Here is a 21,974-nt window from a genome sequence, read left to right on the forward strand (position 1 = left end):
ACCTGTGTACCGCATGATTTGAAACCTTTGGAAAACCTAATAAATGCAACATTTGGAACTATAATATAGAAACAAGAGATAATCATACAATGCTTCCAAATGAGGTCTCACATTGGATTTGCTGATTTTTAAGATTCCCCTCTTCCAGATAGCTTTGATGGCCGAGATAGAAGTTCATTTGCTTCCACTGACTATTCTCTTTGATGGATATAGGATTTATGGGGTCTAAAGAGAACATACAATTCTAAAGTGTTCATGTTTAAGACAGAACTCTGCAGTGATCAGGATTGAGCCAGCTTTAGCACAAACTTAGGACTGCATTAATGATGAGGGTTGACTCCACACTGTTTCGAGCTAGAGAGTGACTCTATCCGCTATCACTGACATGGTGGAAAGCCAAATGAAACTGCAATAGAAAAACCGTCTTAGAGTCTAAATGACGTCTGCTACGCTGATGTCCGTTCTGTCACGGGCAGTCATGGGCAGAGGCTCCTGAAGAACACCACTGGGTCTGAGTCGGTGGCATAAAGGTTATTCTCAACATAGACACTGTCTTCTGCTTGGACTTCCTTTTTAACTGCATTTTGCAAAGCTTTAATTTGAAGCCTCCTAAATGAAAAGCTTAGTTGTCAAATCTTATTTCTGAAGAAATACTTTCTGGCAATGATGACACCCAAAAGAGCAAGAGGCACCAAGACAGGCATACAGACTCCAGCACATATTCCCTTAGTAGGAGTGGCCATCTGTGGACTCTGTGCCGGGGACAGCTGAGTCTGATCGTTATTCCAAAGGCCATCTGAAGACTCTGTCACGGTGTCATTCCCATTGGTTGTGTAGGAGTGCAGTGGCGAGCCGGCACGCTGTGTCCTTGTTGCTTCCTGCAGCATTGCAGGGTGGGTTTCTGTTGGCTGAGGTGAAGAAGGCGGAGTAGCTGGTCCATGGTTCTGTGTGGGCGATGGCGTTGGGGGAGCAAAGGAAGAGACTGTCATCGTCGTTGGAACAGTGGTGCTCATTCGAACAGTTGTGAAGGTTGGAACAATCGTGACAATTGGAGTAGTTGTGACCCTGGGTGGTACCATCGCCAATGATACAGTGATTTTCATGTCATTGAACTATACCTTGTGCCCAACATGGCAACAATACAAGCCACTGTCAGACAAAGATGTATTTTCTTTTCTTTTTTTTGTGGGGGATGGAGTCTCACTCTGTTGCCAGGTTGGAGTGCAGTGGTGTGATCTCGGCTTACTGCAAGCTCTGCCTCTCGGGTTCAAGCAATTCTCCTGCCTCAGCCTCCCGAGTAGCTGGACTACAGGTACATGCCACCACGCCTGGCTAAGTTTTCATATTTTTAGTAGAGACAGAGTTTTCACTATGTTGCCCAGGCTGGTCTCAATCTCTTGACCTTGTGATCCTCCCACCTCGGCCTCCCAAAGTGCTCCCAAAGTCAAAGAGACATCCCTTTTGGAAAGATCCCCCATAGTTTACAGCATATAGTTTACAGCACAGTGATAGGTGACATGGGTTCCATTGGTCCAGATAATGCTATTTGGGCATCTAAGTAAAGAACACCTGTCTCTATTCTAGCACATGGATGTGACATCTCCCCTGTAGCTGCAGGGTAGCATGGTAGACGGACCTGCCACTCCACCAACCTGTAGAGAAACTAAGGCATCTGCCAGAAGTAGGATGAGGCTTAAGATGACCACTTGAGGTGGCATTATGGGGTTGGCCAGTTAGTGAGGAGGCAGTTTTCTCCCAGTCTCAATCTTAAAGCTCAGGCTTTTCATCCATTAATAGTCTCTAATTACACAGTGATAGGTCATCAGGTATACTGCAACGGAACAAAACTCATCTAGCTACATCCCAGGTGTGTAGCAAAGTCCACATGTAAATTCATAGCTTAGAATATTCTTATGTCACTGCCAAGGGGCAACTCTCTTTGAAGTTATAAGCAACAAACTTAGAGCTTAATTTCCCATGTTCAAGGTAAGTATTTTAGTATTGCTATCAAGGAAATTCAGAGTAAAGTCAGTGTGATTCACTTAATGACATACATTAACTAAGATTACGGGGTCAGAGGTATTTGTGTAAGTGATCATAATTGTAAAGTATACGTCACACTATGTTTCAAAAGTTACTTTCTCTTTTCCATTGTTAAGTTGCTAGACTCTGGCAGTCACTATATCCACTATATCCAGTTGGTTTTCTTTTCTTTTTTTTTTGAGACAGAGTCTCGCTCTATTGCCCAGGCTGGAGTGCAGTGGTGTGCTCTTAGCTCTCTGCAACCTCCACCTCCTTGGTTCAAGCAGTTCTCCCTGTCTCAGACTCTTGAGTAGCTGGGACTATAAGCACGGACCACCATTTCTGGCTGATTTTTGTATTTTTAGTAGAGACAGGGTTTCACCATGCTGGTCAGGCTGGTCTTGAACTCCTGACCTCAAGTGATCCACCACCTTGACTTCCCAAAGTGCTGGGATTACAGGCATGAGTACCACACCCAGCCTTTATATCCAGTGTTTTAGAGTTTTTAAAAAATACTCTCATATACTAGCACCTGAAAGGCAGATCCTGAAGCTGGCTCTGAGGCTTCCTGGGACCCCTTCTCTGCACAGTGACCTGGGCTTGGGGGTCCTTAGATGTCTGTCCATCCAGGTTGGTTCCAACCTGAGGCGCTGGAAAGACTGAGGCAGGACATGACATCACCAAGGTGTGGGGATGAGATGAGGCTAATTCTGGCTGGGAGACTGCGGACGCTGAGCTCTCAGCTTCTGGCTTCTAAGACTCTTGTGGCAAAGAAGGAGCAGGGCTTGATCTGCTGAGAAGAGAGGGCTTTGACATCTGTTTGTAAAGGGAGGCAGCACCAACCCTGCTGAGCCCGTGTTGACATGAGTGTCATCTGCCAGAAAATTGTAGTAAGTTACAATCTCTTGTGGATACAAGGTGAAACGGCACTGGAGTCGTGCAGTGCACAGCTTGCACAACTGTACACAGTGGCCCTGAGCCAATGGCTTCACATAATCTCACTAGGTTCCCATATTTATCTCCAAGGCTTACAAAGGCTTCCTGGAACTGCCTGCATCAGATAAGTGTCTTGTGATTAGGAAGGCCAGAATGTGGGAGCACACACCCCAAATCTTTGCGGCCCACAGAGGCTGTTGAAGGGACTTCTGGGTAGCCCATCCATCACTGTGAAGTGGCCCGGAGTAGGAAAGGGATGGGAGCCAGGAAGCCAACTGGGTGTGCAGAGCAGAGTCCTGGTACAGAATTGGTGGTAGCAGAGAAAGAGGCAAAGCACTCTGATGTGGAAATGCCTGACATTCTCAAGCAGAGTGCTTGTTCTGTTCACTGTGGAGTTATGTGGAGGTAACAGATTCTGCTTGAGATGTTAGCAGGTGATGGAACACCACTGAGAATGAATAAAAGTTTCATGTTTGTGCCTTCAAACAAGCTGAGCCTCCACAGTAAACTGGTTCAGGAGCTGTCATCCACAGTGACAGGCGAGGCTAAGGCTGACGCATCCTGCGACCCGGGGGGAGGTCACTGTGAGAGAGGCTGGGCGGTGGGAAGAACAGGGAACACTTTTTTGCAGTTGTGTCACTGGTAAGTGCTGAAGCTAGGAATGAACCCAGGTCTGACTCTGGGGGTCACAGGGCCCCACTAGAAAATAGGATAGTGGCAAACTCCAGAAGAACCCAGTAGTTCTAGAGACAATGCTAAGAGGACTTGGGTCTCCATGGCTTATTACAGAACCAATGATTACTAAGTCAGCCGATGTGATGGCAGCGAAGGCCAGGTCTGGGGGACACATTTACAAGGTTAATAATGAACTCTCGGTTTGCTCTTCTCTTATGCTGACCTGGTTAATCTGTAATCCCAGCCCCTCGGTCATAATCCTCCTAGATGACAGCATCGCTCAGTGTTGGCTGGGCCGCATCGGAGTGTGGACAGCTCCTCCTGCCCCGCCCCCACCATGTCACACCAAGGGCTCATTCACTGGGCCTCCAACACCTGCCACGACCTAGCTTTGGTCCAGCCCAAGGCAGGGTGGGGACTTCCTCAGGGTAGGAAAGGGGACAGGGAGACGCACAGCACTACCTGCCTGTCCTCATTTGTTGCCACTAGCACCCAGAGAGACAAAGACCATGGCCTTGAGCTGGTACCAGACATTCTTCCAGGACCCCACCTTCACCCCCAGTCCCGCTCAGGTGCCCAATCCTATAAAGACTTGCCCCCATCCTTAAGTACCATCACGAGGAGGGGGTGACAGGGGGACACTTCCTCCAGCCTCACATTCATAAGACTCTGACATATTTACAAGTGACTTCATGAGTATGAAACCATGGAGACGCACTGACGCTGTCAGAGGAAGGTGTTTGTTTTCCACATTGAAACCTGTGCCCATCACCACCCCACGTGCTTAGAGAATATGAGCTATGTGTGTTTGCTTGTTTGTTTTTAAACAGAGACGAGGTCTTGCCCTGTTGTCCAGGCTGGAGTGCTATGGTGCAATCACAGCTCACTGCAGCCTCCAACTCCTAGGGTCAAGTGATCCTCCTGTCTCAGCCTCCCTAGTTGCTGGGACTCCAGGTGTGCATCACCACGCCTGGTGGTATTGGTTTTTAAAACTGTAATTGCAGTGACCTCAAGCACTGCATATCATCTGACTCTGTGTGTGTCAAAAATTTTAAACAAACCAAAATTTCAATGAGTCTGTTTTAGAATTTTCTGGAAATGTCTGGACTTCTGTTGATCTCTGAAAAGCCCTGCTACATGGGGAGGAAAACCAGGGTGGAAACTAAGATATGCCAGGCTCCAGTGTTTAGTGCATTTTTGCTGAGATACTGCCTTGAAGTTCTTCCTTTTTACTGACTCAAGGCCCCACCTGGCCCTGGGGATTAGGGTGCACATAGCTACTCTTCTGTCTTCTATTCTTCCATTTTGAGAATAACTCCCAACTTTGGCCTCATTCTAGTAACCGCAGACTTGACCAGAACAGTAGTTCACCCTTGTAACCCCCGTGCTTTGGGAGGCGGAGGCGGGTGGATCGCTTGAGGTCAGGAGTTCAAGACCAGCCTGACCAATATGGTGAAACTCTGTCTCTACTAAAAATACAAAAATTAGCTGAGTGTGGTGGTGGGTATCTGGAATCCAGGCTGCTTCGGAAGCTGAAGCAGGAGAATCACTTGAATCTAGGAGGTGGAGGTTTCAGTGAGCCAGTGTCACACCACTGAACTCCAGCCCGGGTGACAGAGCAAGACTTCATCTCAAAAAATGAACAAATAAAATAGCAACCGCAGACCTAAGGATAAGAACTTCCTGGCAGGGGACTCAGAGACATCCCTTCCAGTTTGAAACCAGCTGTCCTGTAGTGAACTCTTCCTTTTCAGCAACTGCCCTGGTGCCTCCCTGGGGGTTGGCTCTCATCTCTGTGCCATTCCTCATCACTTTAACATGAGACTAGCAGGTTTGAGGTTGGAGGCCGGGGCTTGGTGTCCTCCTGTATGCCTCACCTGGGTTCAGACAGCTGCCACCAGGGGCCACCCTGAATCCCCCCGCACAGGGGCGGACAGAGTTATTTTGAGTATATACCCAGATGTAGAATTTCTGGATCATAAGGGAATTCTGTGTTTAATTTTCTGAGGAACCACTGTGCCATTTTATATAATGCCTGCCCTGTTTTACATTTCTGCTTCATTTCCATTACATTTGTGCTTTGAGGGAAACCCCAAAGCACAAGAGTTCCAGTTTCTCCATATCTTCATGAGACACTTGCTATTTTCTGTTGTTGTTGTTTTAATATTGATTCACAGGGTGTGAAATGGTCTCTCATTGGTTTTATTTGCATTTCCCTAAACACTAGTGATGTGGAGCATCTTTCAATGTGCTTTTTAAAATATCATTTGTATATCTTCTTTAGAGAAATGTCTATTTCAAATCTTTTGCCCACTTTCGGATTGGGTCATTTGTATTTTCGTTGGTGAATTGTAGGAATTCTCAATGTATTCTGGAATTAATCCCTCATGAGATAAATGATTGGAATCTATATTTCTTGAGAGCAGGAACCTGCCCTAAGGTTCTTTTCATTCCCCTCAAGCACTTGATGCATGGCAGATGATCAAGGAATGCGCTCCATGAAGTCTGCAAGGCATGGCAGGTTAGAGGCAAACTGAAACTACATTTGAAAAAAGGGATATGAAAAACATTTTCTAGGCAAGTCCAAGACTGGTCATCCTAGGAGGGAAGCCTTCTGGGGTAATCAGTGAGCCTCTTGCTCCCAAAAATGACCCTGGAGGTGCAGAGGAGGGGACAGGGGGGTAATCAATTCTTGGTCTTTATTAAGAAGGTGAGGAAAAAAAAAAGGTGATAAGAGTCCCGTTCCCCAAACACCCCTGAAACAGACATGCTGCTGGTCAGGTTATGGGAGGGCTGAAGTCCAGGCAGACCCTGCTGGGAGAGGGCAGCCCCAGGCAGGTGGGCTCTCACCTGAGCTCCTGGAGACCCTCAAGGGTAAGAGAAATCAGAGCAGGGTGCACACCACTCCTGTGCCCCAACAGTTGCCAAAGGGCCCCCTTCCAAAAAGGGCTGGAGAGGGAACCCACAAGGCTACAGACCCTGGGAATTTTATTTCCACACCCAGGTGGAATCTATGAGTGACTGAACCCCTGACCTCTTAGACAAACATAACGTATCAGAGCCCCTCTTTCTCCTGGGAAAACAGGATGTGGTGATTGCAGACGATTGCAGGATGGGGTGCGTGTTCAAGATGTAAACAGGGGTGTGGGTGCCAGGCCACCTCCAGCTGGGGGGATTGGGAGGATAAAGGGAGCCCTTATCCAGGACCCAGCTTATCACTGTGGGGTTTGGAGGGGACATCTCCTCCCCCATCATTGGGCTAATGGGACGCTGGGGCTCCACCCTCATATAAGTGGTCTGGGAGGGGTGGGGTGGCTTGTTTTCTGCTCTGAGTTCAGAACACCTCCAGTTACAAAGAACATCACAGTGGGTTCCAGCTTTTCTCAGATGACACAGAACTTTGGGAAGGCAGGATACATTTTCTCAAAGTCCTTTGGGGTACAGTGTGGTGCCTGTAGAAACAACCAGATGCAATGGGCCTGGTCCCAGGACCGGCATGTCAGCAGGGCTGCAGGCCAGGCACCGCTGTGTCCAGGAGCCTGCATGTGTGACACTCGGACCCTGAGACAAACCTGTGCGCCCGACACTCACACACAATGTGGAGACCCCGATAGAATGGAGGAGCGTCTTGGACAGTAAAGATGGGGGATGTTAAAATGCAGCATTGGCCTCCCTGTTTCCACTGCAACCGGCAGGACAATCTGTGAACAAAACCCCTCAGACACTAGAGTGGGGAAGGAAGAGACCTTTAATCGGCCGTGGAGTCTCTGTGGGCTTATGTCGCAAGTACCGAGCTTACTTCGCAAGTACCGAACTTACGTTGCAAGTAGAGAACTCCTCGAAAAGCTTAGGTCGCAAGTACCGAGCTTACGTCGCAAGTACCGAGCTTACGTCGCAAGTACCGAGCTTACGTCGCAAGTACTGAGCTTACGTCACAAGTACCGAGCTTACGTCACAAGTACCGAACTTACGTTGCAAGTACAGAACTCCTCGAAAAGCTTAGGTCGCAAGTACCGAGCTTACGTCGCAAGTACCGAGCTTACGTCGCAAGTACCGAGCTTACGTTGCAAGTACAGAACTCCTCGAAAAGCTTAGGTCGCAAGTACTGAGCTTACATCGCAAGTACCGAACTCCCCCCTGCCTTTTTTAGGCTTACAGCTCTGAAGGAGAAACTGAGGTGAAACTATGTCATTGTCCATTGGCTGGACAATTGCCCTTACAGTCTTTGGCTTCAGTGATCTGCTAGTTCATATGTGGCACGTGTGGGAATGGGCAGGGGACAAAGGCAGTAAATCATTAGTTGGCAGAGGTATTTCCAGGAGGGGGTCTGGATCCTGTAAACGTGGAGGACGTGACCCAGTAGTAGCAGGATCTGGGGGGTAAGAGCAACATTCTTTGCCACACTTTCAAGGTTTATAGTTAGCATAAACGCTGGGAACTGAAAAGGAAGTACCTTCCCAGCCTTTGGACCTCATTATGGCCTGGCCAGTGGTGTCAGCAAGTCACCTGACCACTGATTCCAGTTCTTTGGGATTTTATCTCCCTTTACTCTCCTTGTCATCTGGATGGTAGAGGTGGAGGTCTGCAAGGTAGGAGGTAGGGGGCCTCCTCCCTCAGTAGCGGAGGCGGCTCTGGCCTCAGCTCCACTGCTAATTAACACATAAGTTCTGTCCCCTCTGAGAGACCTTCACTTTCCTATCTGTTCGACAGGCTCAGGATGCCTTATCTTGCTTGTTGGGTTTCTATGAGAATCAAACAGACTGAAAAGGGAGAACTTTATCTGAAAACTCTGAGTGCACTGCAGTCACTGCGCTGCTGGAACAAGAACGCCGAGAGGGGAGGTGGGTAGCTGGGGCTTAGCCCCTCATGTCCTGGGTCAGGGCCGGCAGCAGCACAGGGAAGAGCTGTGCCCTCTGTGGACATGGCGGTGCATGGGGCACTGCAGCTCCCCCGCTACCCTGCCAGGCTCTCACCCGCAGCCTTGCCTGGGCACAGTGGGGCTGGCCATCCACCCTGCCTTCTTCATGATCAACTTATTTTTTTTAAAAAAGGGTCTTCTTCTTTCTCCCAGGCTGGAGTGCAGTGGCACAATCATGGCTCACTGGAGCCTTGACCTCCTGGGCTCAAGTGATCCTCCCACCTCAGCCTCCTGAGTAGCTGGGAATACAGGTGCAAGCCACTGTGCCCAGCTAGAGATAGGGTCTGGGTTTCACTATGTTGCCCAGGCTGGTCTTGAACTCCTGGGCTCAAGCAATCCTTCTGCCTTAGTCTCCCAAGGTGCTGGGATTATAGGTGTCAGCCACGGTGCCCAGCCAAGATCAACTTCTTAAATGACCTGGGTATATAAGCCTCATCGGGGAGACCACTGTCTAACCAACTGGGAAAAGATAACGCAGTCAAGGGCATGGGCATAGATGCCCTTGGATGTGGCTGTGACAGGGGCTCCCAGCTCTTCCAAGGCCCCTTCCTCGCAGCAGCGGAGCCCGTGGAGGTGTTTCCCTGAAGATCTGCCTGTTGCTGAGCTGGCCCCCGTGGCCCCATGGAATCCGGGGTCCCTTCAGCTCTCTGGCCACAGCTGTCTCACATTCCTAGGCATCCTCCTTTTCAGACGAGAGTCCCTCTGGTTCTAATCCTCCTTCTTCCTAATATTTCCACCTGAAGATCCAGAGGGCCTCGCCCTTGAACACAGTGACAGAGGCACCCCCTGAGTCCCAGGCACCACCCTCTCCTCCTCCGGAGAAAGAGACAAAGAGAGGAGAATTTAGAGAGAAAGCCACAGGGAACTGGGCTCCAGGCCTATCCTTTGGTCTTTGCTGGGGGGTCCCTCCCAACAGAGTACCTGACCCCCCGCATGCTGGGTGGGCTCTTCTTGGTGGAAAGGACAGGCTCTGTGTCTTTCTTACAATGCAGGAGGACTCAGAGCTTGTGGTCACCCATGAAGAGTGGGCAGGACTCGGGGCCTGGTTTGCAAATGAGACCTGGAGCTCTACCTGCTAGGGCCACATTAAGGCCCACTCGAGCAGACCATGTCAAGTGGGTCCACAGGGACTGAAGGTGAGGGCAGCAGGTTCTGACCTCCTGCAGCCCCCCTGGGGATGGCCCAGTGCCAGACATGCTGCTTGAAGTGGCACACATGGATGAAGATCTTGGGGCTGAGGTTGCCATTCTCCTTGCAGCCAAATAGGAGTCAGGAAAAAAAAGCATTGATCTAGCCCATGAGGCACTGATCCAGCCCATGAGGTACTGATCCAGCCCATGAGGCACTGCAAGAAGATGCTGGAGCGGACACAGTGGAGGAAGGTGTGGGGGACCCGCTCACCGCGATACGTGACATGGATAGAGTGCAGGCTCTTAACACAGCTCTTTACAAACCAAGGCCTCATTCTCAGCACACTGCGCCCCTCAGCTCGCCTTTGCAGCTTCCCTGTAGCTTGGGAGTCCCTCCAGGCCATGCCAACATTGCTGGAAGTCATTCTTTCAGTGGCCGCATGGAAGTCCAGGCTGGGGAAGGCCCACAGGCTATTCCCACTTTCCTCCGGTGTCTGTTTGGGCTGTTTACAGTGTTTCGCCACCACACGCCGCGCCTTAGCAAACGCCTTACTCCCAAAGCCTTTCCAGACCTTCGGGGCAGAGGGAAAGTAGAGTTTTAACTTCAGCAGGTTCTTGGGGATTAATTTCCATAGAGACTGTGCTAATTCTCCTCCTTGTACACCTTGGGAAGCCTTGATTATTGAAAACTTGGGTGGCCATTGGGACCAGTGTCCTGGGATGGGGTCTCTGGTCACAGATTCTTGCCCCTAGAAGTGATGCCAGGACTGCCCCAGTAATTGCAAAGGGAGGGCACCGGGCTTCTTGAGCCAGGAAGGAACTTACTCATCAAGGCATGGCCGTCCCAATCTACATCCACACACACTAAAGCTCCTCTCCCCTACCCCATTTATAAAAGAACTAAAGGTTCATGACAGATATTCTGAAAAGCCAAGACCACAAAGTCAGCATTCTCAATGCCAGCGCAATGTCAGACCTAGCCTTTGTATCTGCGCGTGATGGATGGGGTCACTAGGACATCGATCCCAGCCAGGTCTGCCTGATACCCAGAGGCTCAAGCTTCTGGAAACTTCCATCATTGTACATGCACTCGGGGCTCAGGGACATGGGAAACGTGGCAGGGATCACCCAGGGAAGTGAACAATTCAAGGTTGTGTCCTGGAATATGTGACATTTTCTGCATATTAAGGGCAGAGAGCTGAGGCTGTGAACAGAGAGGCTAAAAGGCAGCTTCAGAGAAGGCCAGCCTCAGATCTGTAGCCAGGAACTCTAGGGGCAGGGGACAGAGGGGACCAAGTCCAGTGGCTTGCTGTGGGGATGGTTGGGTGGAGGGACAGCTGGGAGGAGGCCCATCCAGCCATCCCATTCAGGACCTAAGCTCCTGTCTGCTCTGGGCTCTGGGGGAGTCCAGAGGGACAAAGGCCAGCTCAGGCCTGCTGAGTGGAGCTGGTGCTAATCCCCTCCCATTGCCGCTCCCACCTCTCCTGGAGCCACTGACGACCTTGCGCAATAGGGCTGGGTCTGGAGGTGGTGGTCTCTGTGGCTGGTTAAAGTGCGAACGCGCTGCTGCGTCATCTGGGCCTGCATCGCCAGTGCCCAGCCCCTCCTCTGGATTCACTGGTGAGGCCGTTCGCCCCCTCCCACCCCACAGACCTGTCCCACTGTCCCGTCCCTGCCATTTCACTGTCTGCCATAAACCAGATGCCGAGGATACCTCCTGTGGGGTTTCAGATGACACCAGAGGTGGGGGTCTTGTGTGGGAAATGAGGAGTCTTTGTTTGCCATCCTGAGAAGGGAGGGTACATCTGGTGAGCACCCTTGATACGGACTAGACACTGAATCCTCTCAACCCCAATTGCTACTAGCAGCTCTACTTTATATATGAGCAAACCACAGCTCAGAGAGGCAGAGCAATTTACCCAGAGTCACACAGCAGGCAAGTGAGGGGTAAGGAACAGTGGCTAGTTCCACTTGAATTCATGGCCTGGGCATCTTCCACTGTCCCAAGTGGCTGGAGTTTCTGGGCATCAGGTCTGGGTATATGCAGAGTACATGCAGGGGAGGGGCACTTGTTTCTCTCTAGGCAGATGCTCTCTGGTGTCTTGGGGACCAACCTGGCCGTGGCAGAGCTTCCACAGGCCCCAGGGCACAGGGTTATTCTAACCACAGGAGTTAAGTGTGTCTCTGGCCCTGGCTTACTCCCCAGGGACAGTTCCCCGAAGCTGCTAAGTCGGAGCCATGTGTGCTGAGCTCAGAAACCCTGGAGCTCTCTGGGAGCTTCTGGCTGTTGGCCGGAAGGAGGCAACTGTGATTTAGAGCTTAATTTATTGGACCGCTCCCTGGCTGGGCTCCCACTCAGCAGACACAGGCACATAAAGCTGTCAGCTGCAGTGATGGAGCTGAGGCCACAGAAAGAAAGCCTGGGGGGCACTTTCCGTTCTCATCCTAAATCTGTAACCCAGACAGAGCAAGGGCCTTTGGACTGGGCTCCCTCGCTGCTCGTTGGCCCCTCCCTGCCCAGATCCAGTGCACGGCTTCTTGAGTTTCACTTCCCAGCATCTTTTGGGCAGCTAGTCCCTCTTATGCTGTGTTTAGTGGGGTCCTTCTGGTGCCACCTGTAGTCCCCTCCCCTGGGGAGAGCCCAACCCTTTGAAGGTAAGAGGCTACCTTGCCCCTTGATTCCTGGTTCAGACCTAAAGCGGAACAATCTCGGCCACATTCAGGAATGCCACGATCTCTAGCTGGTCCCCCAGGCTCTGCTGCTAGTGTGGACTCTGTTGGACTGCCTGGCTTGGGAGAAAACACTACAGCCCAGCCCAGGGCTCAGCTGGAGCCAGTGAGGCCTGAGATCCCATCCTGGCTGCTTATTAAGGACCCTCTAAAGATACCTCTCTGAGCCTCAGTTTCCTCATCTGTAAAGGAAGGTCAATGTGTCACTTTCTAGGGATGCTGCAAAAATGAAAAGGAGTGACACATATCAAGCACCCAGCGCAGGCCTGGCATAGAAAGAGCACTCGGCACATTTCGACCCTTAGCTGCTGGCTGGGTGCAGTAGCTCATGCCGGGAATCCCTGCGCTCTGGGAGGCCAGGGTGGGAGGATCACTTGAAGCCAGGAGTTCAAGATCAGCCTGGGCAACACAGACCTTGTCTCTACTAAGATAGATAGATAGATAGATAGATAGATAGATAGATAGATAGATAGACAGACAGATAGATAAAAATTAGCCAGGCATGGTGGCACATGCCTGTGGTCCCAGCTACTGGGGGGAGGCCAAGATGGAAGGATCCCTTGAGCTCAGGAGTTCAAGGCTATAATGAGCTATGATTGCACCATTACACTTCAGCCTGGGTAACAGAGTGAGACCCTGTCTTTAAAAATAAAAACATAAAAAGAAAAATAAACCCTTTACTGCTACTGATGGCTGTTGCCCACTGGCAGAGTGTGGGGGGCGGGGCTGGGACAAGAATGGGGTTTAGTGGATGTTTGCAGCCTGAGTTGATCTTGTGAAAAGGAAACTACAGTGTGTGTTCTTCTCCACCAGGCTCGGAGCCTCAGGGCTGAACTGGGCTTCTGCTTCAGGGGAGCACTGGTTGGCAGTGTCCGGGTCTCAGGAGACGAGAAAGGTAAAGGGGCTCTACTCGGCTCTACTTGGCTCTACTCTGGCTGGAAAATTCCCCTAGATCAGAGCCCACATCTTGGCTTTTGGCCTACCCCCTTTGATTCCACATTTCTTTGCGGCTGTGGCGACATGAAGATATGCAGTACCATGTAGCAAACTGGGCCCCTGGGGGAGGGTGTGCTAGCTCCGTTTCATCCTAAGGGTGCATGTCCATTGTCATCTACAGGAGCTTCTTAGTTGGATTTATGTGAAAAAATACTGGAGGACCTTTGGGTTAAATTCAAGTTGGCCAAGTAGCATCTGGGACTGGACCTGAAAGCAGAGGCCTCCCAAAGCAGGGCTGTGGTGTCTCTGAAGAGGACACAGCTGTATACAGTTGCCTCCCACCCCCAACATAACCTTCTCTTGCTTTGTCACACCCTGGCTTTCTAAATTCCCATGGTGGCACTTGTGACAATGCCGCCAAGAAGTGGTCTGTGTATGTTTCTAATCATCATTCTAAATTCCAGAGCTAAGACTCAACCTGTTGAGCTGCCACTGACTATTCAGTGAAACCTGGAAGCTCCTCCTAGGTTGAGTCCCCTTGGAGTTGTCCCGTCGCACACCCATCTCCTCCATGGGTCCCAGACCTTTCACCCATTTATGCTTCAATTTCTCTGAGTGGCCCTTTGGTGCCAAGCCTTGTACTGGGTGCTGGCAATACCAAGATGAAGGAGGTTACTTCATGTACCTTGAGGAGCTGGATGGAAAAGCCTAGAACTTTGGTGCAGTGGGTGGCTTTGTGGTTTGCTACAAAGGTAGGAAACACAGAAGGGAGATAACCATACGACTAGAGAGGCTCCAAGAAATTGGGAAGTTTGAGCCGGGCTAGGGGTAACCGATAATTCACCAGGTCAAGAAGGGAAGGCCTTCTACGCAGAAGGAAACACAGTGTTGATTTTGTCCCAAGGCTCACAGGGCAGGAGGGGAAGTGGATAGGGTGTGGGCTCGGATTGACTCACACTCCCTGATATAAAAACTTACTGCAGAGCTACAGGAATCAAGATGGTGAGGTAGTGTGCTAAGGACTGACATACAAGTCAACGGAATGAAATTAGGAGTCCAGAAATACACCCTTACACTTGTGACCATTGATTTTTGACAGGGGTAGTAAAACAAATAAATGGAGAAAAAACAATCTTTTCAACAAAGTGCTGGGACAACTGGATATGCACATGCAAAAGAATGAAGTTGGACCCTTACCTCACACCATGTACAATAAGAATAATATAAGAGCTAAAACTATTAATCTCTTAGAAGAAAACACAAATGTAAATCTTCATGCTCTTGGGTTGGGCAATGGTTTCTGAGAACTGATACTTAAAGCATAAGAGACAAAAGAAAAAGAGATTGGGAGGCTGAGGTGGGTGGATCACGAGGTCAAGAGATCGAGACCATCCTGGTCAACATGGTGAAACCCCATCTCTACTAAAAATACAAAAAATTAGCTGGGCATGGTGGTGCGTGCCTGTAATCCCAGCTACTCAGGAGGCCGAGGCAGGAGAATTGCCTGAACCCAGGAGGCAGAGGTTGCGGTGAGCCGAGATCGCGCCATTGCACTCAAGCCTGGGTAACAAGAGTGAACCTCTGTCTCAAAAAAAAAGAAAAAGAGAATAAGACTTTATCACAATTAAATTTTGTTCAAAGGACACCATCAAGAAAATGAAAAATCAACTCACATAATGGGAGAAAGTATTTGCAACTCCCATCTCTGATAAGGGACTGGTATCCAGAATGTATAAAGAACTCTTACAACTCAGGAATAAAAAGACAAATAACCCAATATTTTAAGTGGGCAAAAAATCTGAATGGACATTTTTTTCCCCAAAAGAGACTGACAAATGGTCTATAAGCTCATGAAGAAATGCTCAACATCACTAGTCATTAGGGGAATTCTAATCAAAACCACAATGAGATACCACTTCACACTCATTAGGATAGCTTAAATAAAGCAAAAGACAGCAGTAAGTGTTGTGAGGTTGTGGAGAAATTGGAACTCTCATACATTGTTAGTAGGGTTGCAAAGTGGTACAGCTCCTTTGGAAAACTGTCTGGCAGTTTCTTAAAATGTTAAGCATAGTTACCATGTGACCTAGCAGTTCCACTTCTAGGTATTTCTCCAAAAAATTGAAAACATGTGCCCACATACAAACTTATATGTGAATGTTTATGGAAGCATTATTCAGTATTGCCAAAAAGTAGAAGCAACCCAAATACCCATCAACTGCTGAATGAATAAACACTTGTGATCTATTCATATAATAGAATACTATTCAGCCATTAAAAGGCATGAAGTACTCACATAAGCTACACAACATAATGAATCTTGAAGACGCTATGCAAAGCAGAAGAAACTAGTCACAAAAAGTGATATATTGCCTAATTCTATTTATATGAAATGTACAGAACAGGCAAATCCATAGAGACAGAAACCAGAGTAGCAGTTGCCAGGGGATAGGGCAGGGGGACAGGGAATGATTGCTAATGGGCTAGGACTCTTTTTGTAGTGAGGCAAATGCTCTAAAACTAGATTGCAGAAATGGTTGTACAACACTGTGAATACAGGAAGAACTATGGAATTGTACATTTACAAGGGTGTACATAGGTATGTAAATTATACCCTAATAAAGCATCTGTTTGCCTTTAGTCTGGAGATGACATGATCTCATCTGTCTTTCGGAATGATTACTTTGGCTGCTTGATGGAGAGTGCAGGAGTGGAGGTGGGAGGTGGGGAACGAGCTGCTGTTGGGGGTGGGGGCGCAGAAAGAACAGAGCCAGTGTGCAGCAGAGATGAGGAATGCATGCATTTCAGATCCATATGGCAGATGGGCTGGATCCAACTTGAGAACCATTCATTTTTTTTTTTTAAATAACAAGACAGGGGTTTCACCATGTTGGTCAGGCTGGTCTTGAACTCCTGACCTCAGGTGATCTGTCTGCCTTGGCCTCCAAAGTGCTTGGATTACAGGCGTGAGCCACCATGCGCAGCTGAGTACTAATCAATTGCAGGTGTGTTCCTACATAGCTGATCTGGATCTACAGGGTCTTACTAGAGCTTTCTACACCAGAGGAGACAAGGGGGAGGCAAGAGCTGGGAGAAATGGGAGAAATGCAAATGGCCCCACTTGTAGCAAAGCATAGATGATACCCACTATGCACCAGGTGCTGTGATCTCACTGAGTCCTTGCAACCCCATGAGGCTGATACTATTACAATTTGTTTCACAGAGGAGGGAACTTAGGCACAGAGAGTCTATACAGCTTGGCCCAGTCTTCCTAGGTGGTGGGGCAGGAACCTGAAGCCAGGGAGTGGGACTGGCTGGAAAGGTGCTGGGAATGAGAGAGGTCAGAGTGGGGTTAGGACTTGCTCTCTATGGTGGAAGGTTCTGAGATGCCCAGGGTGGGAGAATGTAGGCTCAGCCCTCAGGGGTGATTCTTCTCTTACAACACAAGGACTCACACAGCAGTTTCCAGAGCTGCAGCAAACACCTGCCAGACAGGACTGCACCATGGTGCTTGGAGAATTTGAGGAAAACTGAGGGGAGAGGGCCAGGCAGGGATGTAAACTCAAGGTAAAGTTCCAGCAATGGGTTAAGAGCAACCAAGATGCTTTCAAAAGCCAACAGAGTCGGGGGACTTGCTCTAGCGGATTTTAAGCCTTGTTATGCATTTACAATCTGCCTTCTATATCTGAGAGTTCTGAATCCACTGGGATCAATCAGCCACAGTTAAAAAATATTCAGAAAAAAGTTACACAAACATCCAAAAAGCAGAACTTCAATTCACTATCCAAAAAGCAGAACTTGAATTCACCATGCTGCAAGTACTGCATTGAAGCTACGCACGTGAAGTGATGTGCAGGCATTGTATTAGACACCGAGTCATCTAGAGATGACTTAAATTACATGGGAGGGCTGGGGGCGGTGGCTCACCCCTGTAATTCAAGCACTTTGGGAGGCTGAGGTGGGCAGATCATGAGGTCAGGAGTTTGAGACTAGCCTAACCAACACAGTGAAACCCTGTCTCTACTAAAAATACGAAAATTAGCGAGGTGTGCTGGCATGCGCCTGTAATCCCTGCTACTCAGGAGGCTGAGGCAGGAGAATCACTTGTACCTGGGAGGTGGAAATTTTAGACCGAGGGCTAGAAAACAAATTTCTGTTTATCACTTACTGAGTGCCATGGGGGGCATGTTTTAATACTAAACTAGATGCTTTACATGTATTATCTGAGTTAATCCTCAGATTCAATAGTTTAAGGTAGACATTATTAACACTCTCTGTAGATGAGGAAACTAAGGCTCAACAGGATTAAATGACTGGCTCACGGTCACAGCTTAGAATTTGCAGAGCCAGCATTCAAGATTGGGTTCATTTGATTTCAAAGCCCATGATCTTTATCATGCTGAGTCAGTACTGCTCACATTATTGCCAACTACATCTGCACAGAGGATCTGCTCATACTGAACGATAAGGTGGTTAGAGAAGAGCCCAACCTTCAAGGAACTTGAAACTATAGATTTGAGTCCTACAGCTTAGTGAATATGAAGAATGGATCTAGGATTGCAAGCACTTCAGGTATGCTGCATACCACCCACCTACCCATCCATCTCTTCATCTATCCATCTATCCATCCATCATCCATCCACTCATCTCTTTATCCATCCATCCCTTGATCCATTCAACCAACTATCCATTCATCAATCCATCCATCCCTTCCTTCATCCACCCCTTCATCCATCCATCCATGTAACCATCCATCCATTTGTCCATCTAACAGTTTTTCATTCATTCAAAAAACTGCTATAAATTACAAGCCCCCCATTATCCAGATCCAAATACCCTGCATGTAACCTTAAGCACCCAAATAAGCCTGAAAGTGACTCCACCCACCTTACTGTGAAGAAACCACCATAAAGTGTATCGTAGGAATAGCCTCTGGGGCTCAGTACAGCTGACGGTTAATGCCTTCCCAGGAGCGGCAGCTCACACTGGCCCATGTCTCCTGTGGCAAGTGTCTACTCAACTCTTTTCCTGCCCATACCTCTGCTACCCCCTACTGTTCCTCCAGGTTCACTGACCTGCTCAGAAGGGTCCTGGTTACACTGTCCCCTGGGGCCAAGGAAGGGGTGGTGAGGTCACCCCCCTCTGCCCCAGTTCAGGGGGCCTGAAGAACCAGGATCTACTGTCACAACCTGAGGGGTCTCACTGTCATGGGAAAGAGGAGTAGAGATGGGAAAAGAGAGGCTATGTTTAAGTGGGCATCAGTCCCCTGCAGGGGGTGGGCCCAACACTGCATGAGGGCACCTGGGCTGTCCTCCCAGAACCGCTGCCAACGTATCCTGTGGGCCTCATGGTCAGGGTGCAGCAAGGCTTCCTTTGCCCAGGGCGGCTCCAACTGGAGACTAGGCTTCGAGGAGCCATGAGTTCCTGGAGGAAGGGCCTTGGGAAGACAAAATGAGCACGGGTGTCCATCTGGGGTCAGTCCAGCCCGGGAGCCAAGGTCCCAAGCACTTCTCTGTCTATTACTCTTCCTGGGCAATGGGTTGGCCATGCTGTCCCTCCCCTCATCTAGGGACCCACCCACTTGTGGAGCTAGATTCTCCCACCCAGCCACACCCAGCCAGATGCCTTTGGGTTTCTGCAAAGACCCAGGTGCCCTGTAGAAATCTGATTACTGACTTCCACAGCCTCCCCTGCTATCTCCAGAGGAAACCTCTCTTGGTGCCGTGTAAGCACTTCACACTCCACTACTGCTAATTTGGATGGAAATTGCTTTTGACATGTGCAGTTGGTGGCCAGGAGCTCGGGGTGAGAGAACAGATAAAGCTGAACTAATTCTCATTAACATTAAGCAAAGACCAGAGAAGGGAAATTGGCAGAAATGGGGCACGGCGTCCACCTGGGAGCGGAGTGAGGGCATCAGAATGAGTTTTACGAAAACTAGCTTTTGTCTAAGATCGAGAGAAGTGAATGAGAGCTGGGCTGCAAAACACTTCTTCAGGATCCAGTCCACGGAGGGCACTGTCTTTGCCGGCTGCAGGACCTCGGGTGTGTGACTCAGCTTCTCTGTTTCCTTGTTTGCAAAATGGAGATAATAGTTGTGACTACTGAGGTGAGGATCAAATGAGGGAATATCAGGGTAAGGTGTGAAAGAAAACAGTGGCTCCCTCTACTGGCTCCAGGCCTGCTCAGCTGGTCTTCCTAAGAAAAGCCAGAAACTTGTGTGCATTAATCCGTGGCCACTCAATGACTTTTGTTTGTTTGTTTTTGAGGCAGAGTTTCGCTGTTATTGCCCAGGCTGGAGTGCTGTGGTCAAATTTCGGCTCACTGCAACCACCGTCTCCCAGGTTCAAGCAATTCTCCTGCCTCAACCTCCCAAGTAGCTGGGGATTACAGGCACCTGCCACCACTCTTAGCTAATTTTTTGTATTTTTAGTAGAGTCAGGGTTTTATCATGTTGGCCAGGCTGGCCTCAAACTTCTGGATCCACGTGGGAGGTTTCCTTTCTTCACCCAGCCTTCCTGCCCTTGGATGGAATGCTTCTACCTCTACCCTAAGCCAAGCATGTCAATTTTATAAACTGCCTTTATAAAAAAAATAAAATAAAATTACCTGAGAATATGAAACTCAGCAAAAATAACCCGAATCAGTTTGTTCGATCTGTGTGGCCACCGTGCCTTGACTGTGGTGGAGGGGTTATTTATTTCATCTTGTCTGAAGGACTCAGCCGATTCCAGACTTGCTGAGTCATAACTTTCACAAACATTTCTTGGCAAGGAAAATGAATGTTCTGCCTTCGTGGTCACCAAGGGGCTTGCTTTTAGATCTTCTCCCCTCCCAGACCTGTCAATCACTGAGAATACCTCCCTAATACACCATTTCTACCTGGGAACCTGACACATGCCTGTGAAACGCCAGGGTTCTTGCTGTGGATGTTGTGAAGAGTGTTTAACCCTTTCTGGTCTGTGGGTCTCCCTTCCTTGCCTCACTCTGCCAGCTGGTTCTCTTTAAAATACAGCATAGGGCATAACATTCCTCATAAGGTAAGACAAAGTAGACAAGACTGCCTAAAGTACTTCAGACTTCTTTTTCCATCTGAATCCAACATAATTGGTAAAGACAATAATTACATATTCATCCCTTAATACGTTCAAATGAAAATGAATACCACTGTTTGGGGCTTTCTCAGGAATTCTCTTGAGTTGCATAAATAAAAAGTTGTTTCTGTCAGGCCAGGTGTGGTGGCTCACACCTGTAATCCCAGTACTTTGGGAGGCCAAGGCAGGCAGATCACCTGAGGTCAGGAGTCTGAGACCAGCCTGGCCAATATGGTGAAACCCCAGTCTCTACTAAAAATACAAAAATTGGCCAGGGGCGGTGGCTAACGCCTATAATCTCAGCATGTTGGGAGGCTGAGGCAGGCGGATCACCTGAGGCCAGGAGTTCCAGACCAGCCTAGCTGGCCAACATGGTGAAACTCCATCTCTACTAAAAATACAAAAATCAGCAGGGCATGGTGGTAGGCACCTGTAATCCCAGCTACTCGGGAAGCTGAGGAACGAGAACTGCTTAAACCTGAGAGGTGGAGGCTGCAGTGAGCTGAGATCATACCACTGCACTCCAACCTGGGCTACGGAGTGAGATTCGGTCTCAAAAAAAAAAAAAAAAAATTGTCTCTGTCTTTGAAATTTTGACGTAAGCCCAAGTAGTCACATTGGAAGGACCTCAGAACATGGGCTATCAGGCCTCTCCTGACCTTCTGTCTCTGGTCCTCTTTCTTCCCTGAAAGGGAGCCAAAGAAACTAGAATTCCACTTCCCCCAAGGTGATCATAGATTCTAAACCTCCTCTCCCCCAAAGCAAGCCATAAAACGTAGAAAGGCCACTTTCTCCCTTCTCCTTTCTTCTCCCTTGAAGACCCTCATTCCAGAGTGGTCCTGCCCTACACCTGGGAGGAAGGAATGCTATACAGAAAGGCCAAGAGGAATCTGAACACACAGCCACTGTAATAGACCAGCCTTCCCGTTTAGTCTCTTACAATGTGTTCATAGCCTTTTGTCCAATCACTTTCCCAGAGGACTGTCCATTCTCCACAGAATGTAAGCATGAAAATAGACAGTTTTCCTGGGTCTTCATTTCTAAAGTCTCCCTTTTCATGTGAAATCGCGATTAAATAAATGTGGTATGCTTTTCTCTTGTTGACTGCCTTTTGCTATAGAAGAATCAGCCATGACCCTTACAATGGGTGAGAAAAAGTATCATAACTTCCACCCCTATACAACCTAACTCACAGAATGGGAGAATACATTTGTAAATCATATATCTTATAAGGGATAAATATCCAGAATGTACAAGATTTTTTTGTTGTTATTGAGATGGAGTTTCACCGTTGTTACCCAGACCGGAGTGCAGTGGCACGATCTCGGCTCACTGCAACCTCTGCCTCCTAGGTTCAAGCAATTCTCATGCCTCAGCCTCCAGAGTAGCTGGGACTATAGGCGTGCACCACCATGCCCAGCTAATTTTTGTACTTTTAGTAGAGACAGGGTTTCACCTTGTTGACTAGGATGGTCTCGATCTCTTGACCTCGTGATTCACCCACCTCGGCCTCCCAAAGTGCTGGGATTATAG

At 48.8% G+C, this 21,974-nt stretch overlaps 1 protein-coding gene and 1 long non-coding RNA gene across 2 annotated transcripts; one reads left to right on the forward strand and one right to left on the reverse strand.

Moving 5' to 3' along the window:
• Positions 1-339: 339 nt before the first annotated feature.
• HAVCR1 (hepatitis A virus cellular receptor 1) lies at positions 340-1,856 on the reverse strand. The gene is given in 2 exon segments (XM_078347184.1): positions 340-1,173; positions 1,441-1,856. Coding segments are annotated over 2 exon segments (975 nt in total). The 5' UTR covers positions 1,719-1,856; the 3' UTR covers positions 340-476.
• An 11,368-nt stretch (positions 1,857-13,224) lies between these two features.
• Positions 13,225-15,987, forward strand: LOC144578926 (uncharacterized). Its single transcript, XR_013525493.1, has 2 exons — positions 13,225-13,306; positions 14,447-15,987. It is a non-coding gene; the product is annotated as an uncharacterized LOC144578926 (long non-coding RNA).
• Positions 15,988-21,974: the final 5,987 nt, after the last annotated feature.

Source organism: Callithrix jacchus, chromosome 13, assembly GCF_049354715.1.
Source record: "Callithrix jacchus isolate 240 chromosome 13, calJac240_pri, whole genome shotgun sequence".
In the NCBI taxonomy this organism is placed as follows: Eukaryota; Metazoa; Chordata; class Mammalia; order Primates; family Cebidae; genus Callithrix; species Callithrix jacchus.